At 46.6% G+C, this 13,962-nt stretch overlaps 1 protein-coding gene across 1 annotated transcript in view; it reads right to left on the bottom strand.

Annotated features, from left to right (window-relative positions):
- MAST4 (microtubule associated serine/threonine kinase family member 4) overlaps positions 1 to 13,962 on the bottom strand; it is a 537,692-nt gene that overhangs the window by 13,907 nt on the left and 509,823 nt on the right. Inside the window, exons 23-28 of the mRNA XM_077896497.1 lie at positions 13,682 to 13,794; positions 11,642 to 11,769; positions 11,050 to 11,285; positions 6,939 to 7,139; positions 4,447 to 4,676; positions 3,381 to 3,503 (exon numbers count right to left, since the gene is read on the bottom strand). Of these exons, the coding sequence (XP_077752623.1) occupies positions 3,381 to 3,503; positions 4,447 to 4,676; positions 6,939 to 7,139; positions 11,050 to 11,285; positions 11,642 to 11,769; positions 13,682 to 13,794 (1,031 nt within the window). The remainder of the gene's footprint in view (positions 1 to 3,380; positions 3,504 to 4,446; positions 4,677 to 6,938; positions 7,140 to 11,049; positions 11,286 to 11,641; positions 11,770 to 13,681; positions 13,795 to 13,962) is intronic.

The raw sequence follows: 13,962 nt of genomic DNA, 5'->3' as shown, positions 1-13,962 counted from the left end.
AAGAATTCCAAAACAGAGCTGCTACCCTGATGCTCCACGAGTGATGGCGTGAGGAAGCCCAGCGTGGATACCACTCACTTTACACTTTGTCCAAGAATCGCTGTTCAAATTTGGAAGAAAGCTGCGTGATTACACAGTTCACTGGGAAGATAATTAAGTCCCTTGTATCCTTTTTGTTTCATGACATTGGTTGCTCCCCTCCAGCGCTTCCTTTATGAACCAGAGGCAGGATCCTCTGCTTGGCTCTGTGACAAAGCACGCCGCGGCCCCGAAGGGTGCCAAGGCCTCCAACCTCACAGGCTCGCTGACTCCATCCAGGAATGAAGGTGCCCCGCACAGACGGGGGCAGAACATTACAAATGGGACTCGGTTCTGCAGAGCGACTTTGCCAGAGACCATCAGGAGAAAGCTGTATTCGAATTTCACAGAAGGAAGTTTCAAAAATCCAGAATGCTCTCGATATAAAATAAATTATGAAAATCATCGAATGCCTCAGCAAAATACACAGACACCTATTTTCTGAAGATATGTTTCAGTTTAGTATTTTTCCTTTTGATTTTACAAGCAGATACACGAAATGATGTGAAGACAGGCTGTGGCTGGAGCTGTGCGGCCTGTAACACGGCGCCGCCATAAAGGAGGTAGAAAGCCAAATTATGTCACCATTTACAATCCCCTTGACCTTCTTTTAAGAAGAGATCACCTTTTCTTAAGAGAACCTCACCTGTAAAACACAGACTTACTATCTGAAACAAAGGCTGAGCTCCTAGACAAGAGCGAGGAGCACTTTAGAAATAACACCTCTGCAGGGGGAAGGTTTGTACAGTGGATATGCGGACAGGAGGGGGACAACACAAAACAATTTTGGGGTGGGGGGGCTCTTTCCCACAAAGGGTCGATCTGCGAGTGAGCCACAGGCAGCCCTGGACCACAGCAGTAGGCACTGTGAGAGGAGCTGCTGGCCAGACTCATGAGTCTTTATATCCCCTCTAGAATTTTGTCTTACAGAGCCCAAAGTCATTTCAGGTGACTTTCACAGCCAAAGGACCTCCGAGTCAGCAACCCTGCTGGGGCGTCCCATTTCTTGGATCCTTCCTGTGAGCGAGGTGTTGCATGCCAGGTGGACAGAGAATCGTATCAGGGAGAGATGGTGAACGGAACTCAAAAACTCAGGTCTTGCCCACGTATCATCTGTTTCTGTTCAGGAGCCACACTGCAAAGCACAGACTGACGCCAGCCATTTAATGCTGAATGGCGAATGGAATGGCACGTGTATCGAGACAGGAGTCTAGACGTGACAAAAGTAGTAGTGTGGTATTTGGCTCCTCCCACGGTAACTTTGGAGAGCAGGCAAAGACCCCATGGTTCACCTCAATTCCACAGCTACCGTGCACCCACCTATATCTGAGGCCTTGGGTAAGTGCTGGGGTGATGTGGAAAGCTCTAATGGTTGCCATCCCCCCCCCCCCCCCCCCCGCGGGGCTCCGTCAGATTTGCTCCGTGTTCAGCATGTCTGTCAGCTGATTTCCAACACGGCCTAGGGCGCTGCAATGCTCTCTCAATACTGAGTCCTCTCCCTTCAATGATCGATACGTGCGCTTGTGAGAACGTTGGCTAGCGTTAGGGGGACAGACAACCTGCAGGTATGAGTGACAGCAAACTCATGCCCCTGCCCCTCAGACTTCAGTTTTGAGCCCAAGACCAAAATTTGGTTAATAATGTGAACTAATCAATGGCAATAACTTTCCTACAATCTGCTACTTCACAATGGACCTTTGAATACGCACGCTACTGCTACTCTCCGAACCGAGGCCAGACCCTTAGTCTTCTGACAAATGCATTCATATTAGCTGGGGGGATGGCCAAAAAGGAGAAAAGTCATTAAATTGTACTTATTTTTGGAAGGCTTAGCACACCCACTTCTTTGTAGTGCCTTCTACATTTCTAATTTTCTTTTTATGTTGCAATTCAATGAAATTTCTCTGTAGTGTCCCTCCCCACTCATAGAATATTCTCTCCAAAAGTATGACATTCCTCCCTCTGCTACAGCCCTGCCTAATTACATTAAACTTTATCTGCTTCCATCTGTCTCCTCCATCTCCCATACTTCTCAAGGGCAAGGTCTATACCTTAATTCCTGTGTTACCAACATCTACCACGGCACCGGACTCCGAGCAAGTGTTCTGCAAACGGTCTAAATGGACACTCTTTAAATGGCACATATGTATTTTTGTTCTGTCTCTCATTGTTTGAGGCTATGGCTCACACCTCTCTGTAGAGAAGTCCCTTACAGCCCCTTTGGTGCTCAAAAAGCAAGAGGTCATCCATAGATCTGTTGATTTTTGTCAAATGATCCTCCAATGAGAGACCGTAATTCTGATCACAGACTTCTTTTTTCTGAACAAACTTAACATCAAACACAACTTCATCCCTGTTTTTACAGGATCGGTATTTGGAAGCTATAACTTTATATTTTACAGTCAGCAGGTGACACAGCAAGTAACTCAACAGAATTGAGAGGATCAGTGTAGATTTTCTCTCTCCACTCACGTTCATGCTTCTTGTGGTCTTAACTCCACAGGCTTTATTCAGCTTACATTCAAAATAGAAAATGATTTACGTTCAAATTCATTTGTGTATGTGGGGGGAAAGGCCTAATGATTGCTAGAACCCCATCTTCCATCAGTACCTATTTCTGTCATTTATAGTATATGTGTATATTTTCACAATTTATTTTAAAGATTATTTGAGAGAGAAAGTGAGCAAGTGAGCATGGGCAGTAGAGAGAGAGAGAGAGAGTCTCAAGCAGATGCCCCCACCCCCGAACAGAGTCCATCTCATGACCCGGAGATCATGACCTGAGCCAAAACCAAGAATCGGACGCTTACCTGACTGAGCCACCCCGGCGCCCCTGTACTCACAATTCTATCTTTCAAAAGAAAGCCAACTCTCAGACCAAACCTTCACCTCTGACCCCACAGTTTAATACCACTTCATCCTCCACCGCACTAGAATTAAACTTTATGCTCCTGAAGAACATCACCCATAGGGCAAGTGATTTCCAAATAGATTTTACTATGGGAGGTTCATAAAATGAAGAGAACTCTTGTTTTATCTGTGATTTGGGATAAGAAGTTAACTTAGGAAGGGAGTGTGTGGAGAGGAGTACATGGTTGTCATGATATAAATACCCAGTGAATTCATATTCTCTCCTCCTTAATAGTAGACCTGAGACTACCGACTACTTTCTCCATGGTTACACTGAGTCTGTGTGCATATACTGTACAGAAGAACGGAAGAACTCAGGGAAGGAATGCTTGGGACCAGTTCTTACTGATGACCCGGTTCATCGGTACGGAACGGACATAAAAAGATAATACCTTCAGCAAGAGCTCTATGACTTCCGTGTGGACAAGTCCATGCACCGGTTCTCCATTGATGTGCGTGATCAGGTCCCCAGCCTTCAGTCCTGCCTGGCATGCTGGACTCCCTTCTTCTACATTCTAAAGTCCAAGAAGAGAGTGCACATTCATAAGCCAACAAAGGGCAACCCTAACATCTACTCTTTCTTCTGGGACAATGTTGTGAGCTAACCAGCAAACGATCCTAAGCTCCTCGAGGGAAATCAGAAGCCATGGTTATTATTCCTTTTCTGTCATCATCCTAAAATAGGACCATTCCTCACAAAATTTCAGGTGAGTGGAGAAGGCAGTTTTTTTTTTTTTTTTTTTTTTTTAATGAAAGGACAGGATAAAAATGACCAAACAACAATGGAATATTCCTCAGCCATTAGAAATGACAAATACCCACCATTTGCTTCGATGTGGATGGAACTGGAGGGTATTATGCTGAATGAAATAAGTTAATCAGAGAAGGACAGATATTATATGGTCTCATTCATTTGGGGAATATAAAAATTAGTGAAAGGGAACAAAGGGAAAGGAGAGAAAATGAGTGAAAATATCAGTGAGGGTGACAAAACATGAGACACACCTAACTCTGGGAAACGAACAAAGGGTAGTGGAAAGGGAGGTGGGTGGGGGGGTTGGGGTGACTGGGTGATGGGCACTGAGGGGGGCACTTGGCAGGATGAGCACGGGGTGTTATGCTATATGTTGGCAAATTGAACTTCAATAAAAAAGTTAAAAAATTACCAAACCAAAGGAAAAAAAAAAGAAAAAGAATAAAGAAAGGTGGCAGTAGGACTATCTGTAATGATTTCCACCATCTTGGTATGCAGAGTGGACATGAAAAGTGGGCAGAATTATGAGACATGACTAGTTTTGGCCAAGTTCAATGCAACTACATAAAGGGAAAGAGCCTGAAACAGGTCCCACATGCCAGCTTAACAGAAAAAGTGCTCGTCAATATGACTCAGCCCACTTATTCATTCTCCAGGATGGGTGGGAGTGAAAACCCCCAAGGATGAGAGGCTGCTGGTCTTACCCAAACAATATGGTGCACCGTATAGATGTCGCTGTCTCCCACGTACACCCGGATGGCCCGGATGGTGAAACCATAGTTCTTCCCTGAACTGTGGATCACGATGGGCTGGTGTGGACTGGCAGACGCTGCTGAAGAATCCCGGCTGGGAGAGGAATCTCGTGAGGAAGAAGGGTCCGAGGACAGGGAATGGGGGGACATTGGACTTCCAAGTGGAGAAACGGCAAACATATCTGCAACACAGAAGTCAGGCATCAAAGCCAGTCCTGATCACGCAAATATCCATGCAGCCAGCCCACGCCATGCTAGCCCTGCTGTGATGGGAAGCTTGGCTGCAAGACAAATCCATTCATTTCTAATAAAGAAATAACCAGAAAACATCCGTATTGCTAACTAGCATGGCTTTCCAAAGAGAAGCTCTTAAGAAAGCTTCAAAAGCGGCTTTATTTTAACTAATTTTTCAATTAATTCTCTGAAGTTATCATTTCTTAATTCTCTACACTAATTAAAACACACACGAAACCTAGCTCCTACCCGGCTGGGATAGTTCTTAGTACGTTTTATTTTAAAGAAACAAACCATAGACGCACACACTTCAAGCATGCCTTTACACACAGAAGACTGTGTGGGCTATAGGGAGAGGTCCTCAGGCTCCAAATCTTGCCCTAAACACCTTTAACATGGTCTTTCTCAAACACACATGGTCAGGAGAGCTATTTATCAGTGCACGAGGTGCTTTTCACAGTATTATTGACCTGGTACTCATTAAGTGATTTTCATCAAGAAGCACTAAAACGCCAATTTCTTTATGGAAGAACCACTCCTCACTACTATGATTCCCACTGATTGTCTCCATATAGTATCCACGATTCTAACAACCATCCTGAGATAACATAGGTGCGCTAGAGAAATTTTAAGAAAAGCTCAGTTCACACTCCACAATACCAATTCTACTCTGCTTCTCCTGTGTTACAAGCACCCACACTTCTAATTTATTGTCGCTATCACTGTTCCATCTATGTGAATCCAAACAGATCTTAACTGCTCACGTGAAATTGTGTGTGCGTTTGACAAGGAGAAGAATATATAAAAGATGCTGAGGTTTAAAGGCGAGCTCAGTTAGAGCCAGGCTGCTAAGACTCAGCAGGTGCAGTGAGGACACTGTGGCCACAGCAGGCGGAAAGTACCCGCACTATCCTTTCTTCCAATCCTTAGGTCTGTCCAAACAGAACAAAGTGAGATGTGTCACAAGCCATGCTCCTTCACTTTGTGACTGCATGTGGCATCCTGGTACTCTTTTGCTGGCTACCCTTTATCTAAAGGTCAAAAGGCTGGGTGATAGGGAATTTCGAACCATGCAAGCAGGAATGGGACAGAGTGGACACACACACATCGAAGTTCTGGAAAGCAAAGCCCCTGATCCTTTCTCTCATGATGGTTTCCTTCACTGCCCCAAACTGAACCATCGCTCTACTTGACCAAGATGTGGCCTTTCTCTCAGGTTTGATAAGTGGACTTACCTTCCTAACTGCAGCTGCTCTGGGGCCACTGCCTTTGGGTTATACATGGTCACTAGGGAGACAAGTGTTTGTTTTATGGAGCTAAATAGGATGTCTCTCAGAAAAGAGTGGGGTAGACTGAGCAGTATCCCCAAATGAGCATTTGTTTCTATCAAATCTCTCTCTGCACAAACAGGAAATTTCGAAAACACAATTCCCTTTATACATGGTCTGTGTTCTTCTAAATGCAAGCCATCTGCAATATAATTCAGTTGCCATTTCCACTCTCTTGCTGCCATTTGAGGATTAAGTCACAAACACAAGGCTGTGTATTTCATCTTTTCCAGGGGAATGGCTGTAAACTTATGGAGGCAAAACTCAGTTTTGAAAAATAGTGCAATCCCACAAAACCACAATTAAAGCTCACTCTTCCAACACAGGGAAGGAAAGGATTTGACTACCAGTAGGAGGAAGCATAGCTCAACAGACAGGGCTGGGAAAATGTGTAATTTCAGTGCTGTCTGGGACTCTGCATCCCCAGAAATGAAACACTTACGTCCTCCATGTCTACTTCCTCATTAATTAGATGAGGAAAAACGATACTCGGGTTTCCAACACAGATGCCATACACAGCTTGCTAAAATATACAAATGATGCACAGTCTCGGGAAGAAAAATTATTCAGGGGAGGTAGATTTACCACTTAACCTGGGGAGGGGGGTGCAGAAAAGGAAAGAAAGCAAATAAAAGAAATAAGGCTTCGTGGGAAGGAAGCCTGTCTCATTCCTGACGCAGAAAGAGGAAATGGGCAACAACACATGCCGTATGGGAGCTCGGGAGCTCCCGCAGGGAGAAGCTCCGGGGGGAGCTGGGCCGGGCCCCCGCCCCTGCTTCTAGCAATCTTGCATCTCCATCAGCAGTCCAAACTGGGGAAGGGGTGGTGGTGGGGAACACATGCACAAATCACACAAGTTCATGCGAGTAGACGTCTCTCTACCTCCTGGGATCATGAGGGACAGGGCACTGGCAGAAAGGGACTTTGTGACTTTCCCCGAGATTTTCTTTTTTTCTGTGCTTTCTAATCGCTGCCGGGCCATGTGAGAAGCGGGTTCACTGGATGGCTTTGAGGAATTATCTGTACTGTCCACACACTCGCTTCGTCCATTTATCTGATCCAAGTGCTCTGAAAAACTGCCAACTGCGCAAAGAAGAAGGGATAAACACGGTTGAGGGAAATCTGAGATAGGATGGGAGGGAGAGGAAGAGAGGGGGAGGAAGAAGCCACTGGGAACCGTCCTCCCCTGTGGCTCCCAAGCCCACGTGGTGTCAGGCAATTGTCACAAACACATGACCAGTTAGAGAAAGGCGACGTGGACGAGGAGGTGAAAGAGGCGTCCACTCAGGTGTCACTCGACCTGCACACGCATCTGCTGATCCTCAGCCCGGGACTCCCCTTCACTAGGAGTCTCATTCCTTTCCAGAATCTCTATTTTGCAACCCTCGCAGTGACAACTCCTCTCCCACCCTGCACTGCCCCCCGGCCCCCCACCACTTCCAACCCACGGTAGGCCATGTTGTGAACCGGGCACCACCTATAAACAGCATGACGGCCCACTACGTGTCACGAGTACCCTGTGGTATCGGTGATCGTCCTTGGCAATGCTGTGAATTGTGCGGAGCATGCTGCTGGGGGTAAGGGGACATCACCTCCTTTCTTCGTGTAGACTTCCTGCCTGTGTCACCTCCTACCATCTTCCTAGGACACGCCTCGGCTCTGGCGTTCACTACAGAAGGGCACCTGCAGTGTCACCTGTGACTGCCCACGCCGTGCGCCCCCCACACTGCGCTCCTTGCAGACCTCACAGGACGGCACAGCACATCACCCACTCCGTGACTCCACGGCTCACTCTCTCCTTCCTGGGCTTTCACCCCAGACAGCGTGTCATTCGCTATCTGCCCTGAAGTTACTGGACCAGGGCTGAGGGCCTTCTCCCTCAAGAAGCCAGCCGTGCCTTCTTTATTATTTTTAAATTTATTAACCCTAAATAGAAAGTGGACGTGTTCTTTTTTTTTTGTTGTTATTGTTTGATTGTTTTTAGTTAAAAAATTAGGAGCCTCAGGAGAGGATCATAAGAGAACATAACCATGTAGGAGGTGGCAAAAATGGAAAATCCCTGATGTCTGTCTGGGTGATGGTGCAGGCCAGGAATCAAGAAAGTTTCTGAGCAGAAGGAACGTGTGGAGTCCCTCAGAGAAAGGGTGAACAGTCACCCCTTTGATTTTTCCCACTCTTTCTTTCGCAGACGATCAGTTTTCTTCCTTCCTTTTTTTAAATTGCTGATAGTTTATCTTTGTCCATCCAGAAAAAGCAATGCTTATCTCATTTTTATTTCTAAGTAAATGCTGTGCTACAAGCTCCCTGTGCTTTAAAAACCATCAAGGCATGATCATCATCTTCAGCTGTGCCATCTATGCAGAGAATTTGCTACCATTATAGACGATCCTGGGAAAGGCCGGCCCGCGCATCTTAAAGCCCACAAGGCTCTTTCCTAGGCTAAGACTTAATTCACATTTCTGTTCTGCTGCTGAATATAGTCCTCAGCTGCCCCGCTCAAGTTTGGCCTTGGTGTGCAAGGCGGGGCGCCCACCCAGTAGGTGGGGTCCTTGCTAGGGGAAGGTGGCACTTGGGAGGCTGCTGTGTCCTTTTGACAAGGACAAAAGGGAAAGCTGAATTTCTTCACAAAGAATAATGGGTTTATGCGAGCCCTACATGTCAGGCTTCACAGGTTCAGATGCAACGTGGTCACGAAGGAAGAGAAACAGGTACAGAGCTGTTCCTTCCCTAAATGCCCGCGTGTGAGTGTATGGTGTTCTCTTCTCTCATCCCTCCCTCTGGCCTCCGCCACCTGGCTTCACAGCGCCGGATAGAAGCGTGTGCATTTCTGCTCTGCCAGTGGTGGATAATGTCACCTTAATGTTCTGCAAATGTCAAGGGTTCTTTCTTTTTGATGGTGGAGCAATATAAAAATCAACAAATTTAATTTTACTACAGTCACGGTTTTCAGATTTCCTAATTACCCTTGGCCTGGAGCAGACTGGCTCATCTCTCTATTCTGTACAGCCCCCAAGGCCTTTGATTATTTTTAGTGTGTATATGGGGGAGACAGAAAGGTGGTTTCAATCAATTAATCAAAATGCATGGCAGGACCTAAGTAGGGTTTTTTTTTTTTTTTTTTTAATTATGAAAGTAATCAATCAACTGCTTAGATACCATTTCCCTCCCTTTCCCTTTGACACTGATGATGGGGACCAGGGCACCGAGACTAAGCCATCCACCATATTAAGAAAAACTTTTAAATGGAGGTGAGTATACTCTCTTCAGAGCATGATAATAAACTAGGAAACACAGATCTAGTAACCAGAAATATAAACTAATAATAAACTAAATATGAACTAGTAACTGGAAATATAAAATACTGAGATACTTCCATTGGACTTCATTGCCAAGATGAAGTAAAAACAATTAAGGATCTTAGACCACTAGGTTGTGTCTACACTAAGTTGCTATTCTCATGGCTTTATAAAAAGGTAAGGATAAGGGGAATTATCCTACATGGTAAAAGAACTGAGGGGAAGAGGGACGCCTGGGTGGCTCAGTGGTTGAGCATCTGCCTTTGACTCAGGTTGTGATCCCAGGGTCCTGGGATCGAGTCCAGCATCGGACTCTCCACAGGGAGTCTTTCTCCCTCTGCCTCTCTCTATCTCTCATGAATAAATAAATAAAATCTTAAAAAAAAAAAAAAAGAACTGAAGGGAAGAGAGAGAAAGAAGAAAAACCCCACATTATCTGTCCCCATGAAAACCTAGAAGTACATGTAGAGCTCCACAGAAGCAAGCAAACTTTTCAGTAAGGCTGAAATAAACCTAGTCAGTAAAATGTGTTTTCTTTGAAAGGATTTTTAAAGAGAGTTATGCTATGAATATTCAGTTAGATAAAAAAAAAAAGTTCATAAAAATTCTTGGAATCACTCATGGTTATCAATATAGCATAGTGAATATAGCTTAATGAAAACATTTATCATAGCAAGCCTAAGCCATATCCATGTTTTATTTGTTTAAAAAAAAAAAAGGCATAAGTGCACACTGCTCTGTGGAAAGATATGCTATGCAAAAAAAAAAATATTATAGACCAAGTAATATTTTAAGCACACTTGGCTTGGTCTGAGGGAAAAATGCAAGTTTGATCATCTAATGATACATTAAAGCCTCTTGAGATCCTGTGGAGATACTGTGACTGCTGTCAGGAAGGTTCCTTCATACAAAAGTGACACTGTAAAGTGCTCTCCAGGAAAAGCCCAATGCCCCTTGACTGCCTCACCAACAGTGAACGGCGTCTCAGGAGTTTCTGTCCTCCAGTCACCCAGAGACTGAGAGGATGACTTGGGTCTGTAGTGGAGACGTTTCACATGGACGTTCAATGCCAACTCGAATCATGTTGGTCTTTCTCACTCCCTCCTCCTCTCTCAGCCTGAGACACATGGAGAGCATCTGGGAATCTCCCAGAATAAGCATCTGCTGCACGGGGTCTACCGTGGACACCTAAGTTATCTGGCACAACATGGCCCCATAACAAACCGACTCCTTCAAAGAAACCACCACCCACTTCAACACCAGAAGAAAAGCTGGCTTTATATTGTTACCCTATGGGGGATTTAAGCCATTTTTTAGGGTAATTTTGAGCATGTCACTGACACAGTTCCTCGCTCCTAATCTCTGATGTGGACACAACTCTGCTGAGAACACAACCCAGTGTTCAGTGCGTTTTGCCCGCTGTCAGAGGATCCCGCCTGAAACCCCGCTGTGCAGAGTGCGGGCTGGCTCTGGGGCCAACCTGAAGCCAGGAGGGTTTGCTGTATGGCCACGTGGTCAGGAGGGGTCTGAGACAGCTGATGATGCCTCACGTCCTAGACGTGGGGCCGTGGAGGGAGTACAGCAGCACACGAGAGCCATCGCTGCGGCCTAGTAAGGCCGGCCCGGGGTTCAGAACACCAGCGATCCCTTCTCCACGGGGCCTGGGGTGGGAGCAGGCGCCAGGCCCACGCGCTCACCTGACAGGGTGGAGCTGCTGATGGTGCTGGCGGGAGTGGTGACCTCGGGCTCCTCCTGAGTGTTCTCTGCAGGAGGCAGGGCTGGCTTTTCTGGCTCCTCAGGGAGGTCTCTGGGGCAGGGAGCCGCTTCATCTTTTTCTGCCTCTGTTGAGATAGCCAGTTTGGGAAGTGGGCCAGAACTGAGTTTATGTCTGTTGCTTTCAGTGTCTGAAGAGTTGGATGTGGATAACTGTTGCCTTAATTAAAAACAAAACAAAGTCATGTATACATACATCCCAGGAAACTGCGTTCAAGGAGACTTTTGGAAGAAAGGGAGTAAAAATGGAACTCAGATAAGCCTAACCAACGCAGGTCTAGCGCAGTGGTTCTTACGGCGCGGTCCCCACACTGGCAGCGGAGGGACGCGACCGCGACGGACTACAAAGGCCCATTCGCGGCCTCCATCCCAGACCTAGTGGATCACACACGCTAGAATCGGCCTAGGACCTGTGTTCTTACAGGGCTTCCAGGAGATTCCGATGCTCACTCGGGCTGAAGAACCACTGCTCTAGCAGCTGCTGCTATGAACCCTGCTTAACGGCATTTCACATACATTTCAGAATATTCCGAACTCCAGCTGAAGGTTTCTGTGGATGGCAACACTGTGCTTTTGGTTTTGTCTCCAGGGTCTTCCTTCTCTTCTCCGGGATTCTGAGTAATTCGGTCTATGCTGCTGAAAACCTGCGAGGCGAAGCGTTGGGTGTTTATTAGTATTTTCTTGAAGGAGTTTGTTAGAAAACCCCCCAAACCTTGGGAGAGAAGCCCTGAGAGCATGACTAAGGTCTCCACTGGGACCGTGTGTGCAGAGGGTACTTTCCAATGCTGCCTATTCGAGTCCTGAGATGAGTGGTCCACGTATCTATTATTTTTTTCTTCTTGGAGTGGGAGCTCTGAATTCATCACCCTCTTGCCTTGTTACGGACTCTGCATCTACAACGTCCACAGATGCTTTGGAGTTTTGGAGTTTCTAGGCCCGGGGATCAATGCACATCTTAGATGACTTTTTAACCATGAAAGTCTATCAGAAAAAGAAAACCACAGAGAAAAAGATCTAATGGCCACCAGGCAGGAGTGGGAAGGAGAAAAGTGAATTGGAATTGAGTGGGAAGAGAGGAATAAATTACCTGTTTCAAGATGTGTGTGTGTGGGGGGGGGCGGGGGCAGGGAGGCAGAGCATATTTGGTTCTGAGTCAGAGGTATGTGTTTGGCTCATAAATCACATACACATGCAGGCGGCTTCCATGACGGGACTGGCATTTCTGAAGGGGATCAGGGCTCGGGCCGACCTGAGATCTCTGTGGTCCCACAGGGATGACGGAAAGAAAAATTGGGAGCTCAGAGCCCAGTGCAGGAAGCACTCCCAACTGTGCACCGCAGTCACCTGCTGCTCTTGTGGGAGAGGCCCTTAGGGGGCCCAGAGCCTACTGCGGTCAGGGCCAGGGTGGCTGATGGACAGAAGAGACAGTGGGAAGGAAAGAGGGTTCAGGGTCCAGCAGGGATGGGCCAGAGCACAGGCCACAGGCACGGGGCAAAGGCTGTAGCCAGTGTGGCCAAAGCGTCAGCCCCGGCTCAGGACAGGCCAGCGGGCAGCCCCTCCAGGGAGCCCCGAGCTTGCCATGGCCTTCCTTTACGCAGTGAGGGCAGTGCCGGCCCATGTGTGGAGGCTCTCTAGGTAGTATCACGCAGAGAAAGGTACAGAACACCCCACAAAGCCCACATTAGGGAAGAGCTGAACAATCATCACGCGAAATGCCATGGCAACAGGAAATGCACAGCTACTGAAAATAGCAAAAGGGAGGTGAGGGGCCCTCTAGGTTCTTTTCCATTTTCCTAGGGCCCTGCCCTGTCTCAGGACTGTCAGGTTTCTCGGCTTTCTTTCTTTCCTTTCTTCCTTCCTTCTTTCTTTCTCCTTTCCCTTTCCCTTTTCTTCTATCTTATCTTATCTTATCTTATCTTATCTTATCTTATCTTACCACTATGGGGGGGGGAAGCATCTTTCTCAGACATTGATTTTATTATCTTCTCCCATTTCCAAAATTCTAGCCTGACTTCCACTGGCCTCTTTCATGTAACTTCCATTTTCTATTATTGGGCACAAGACTTTCTCATTCCACATCAACTCTCTCCGAGGGTCCTAGCTGATGTTAAGGACCCATACGGCTCCTTCGGGTTCTGTGTGATACTTGGAGGAGGGCTGTACACATAGGGACTCAAGCTCAACATTCTCCATTAAAGGATCAGGGAAACAGGGGACTCCCCTACAGCCTGGCAACGAACTAGGCTTGGTCCTGCAGGGTGAGGTCGGCATAGTTAGGACGGTCGTGTTTTCCAAAGATGGCACCATGAGCATAAGCCTCCAAGAAAAAAGATATTCATCTGTAGAGAGTGAAAAAAGTAGGTAGGGGCTCTGGATTGTCAAGATGGTGGGGTCACTTTTCCTAAACTAAAAGGAATTTTACGTACAGGAGACCCCAATCCCCAAAACACTGCAGGTGGTTTTTATGATCTTGTCCAGCTGTTTAGGGACGTCGACTACCTGGCTCGAGGGACATTCCCTGGAGAGACCCTTATGCTTCTGTCACATTTCACTTACTTTTGAAAAGCGGTGTGAACAGGAGGAAAACTGCCTTATTTCCACATTAAAGTCTTCATCATTTGTGTCATCTTCTTCCTCCGTCTCCATGTGATGATACTTCTCCGACCGAGCTGCAGAGAAAGGTTTGGCAACGGTTCCCATTACTCAGAATTTCAGCTTTGGGTTTAGATGTATTAATTAGGAGTTTCTATACCGAAGCAGCCTTATGTCTAAGAACTCATAGGCTCAAGCCTGGAAGGTTCTATCACAAGTGGAGATAATTTCCTACAAAGTAAAGG

The sequence above is a fragment of the Canis aureus genome, chromosome 5 (assembly GCF_053574225.1).
Source record: "Canis aureus isolate CA01 chromosome 5, VMU_Caureus_v.1.0, whole genome shotgun sequence".
In the NCBI taxonomy this organism is placed as follows: Eukaryota; Metazoa; Chordata; class Mammalia; order Carnivora; family Canidae; genus Canis; species Canis aureus.
Note: the sequence above shows the minus strand (reverse complement) of the source record. Positions and strands in the feature narration are given on the sequence as shown.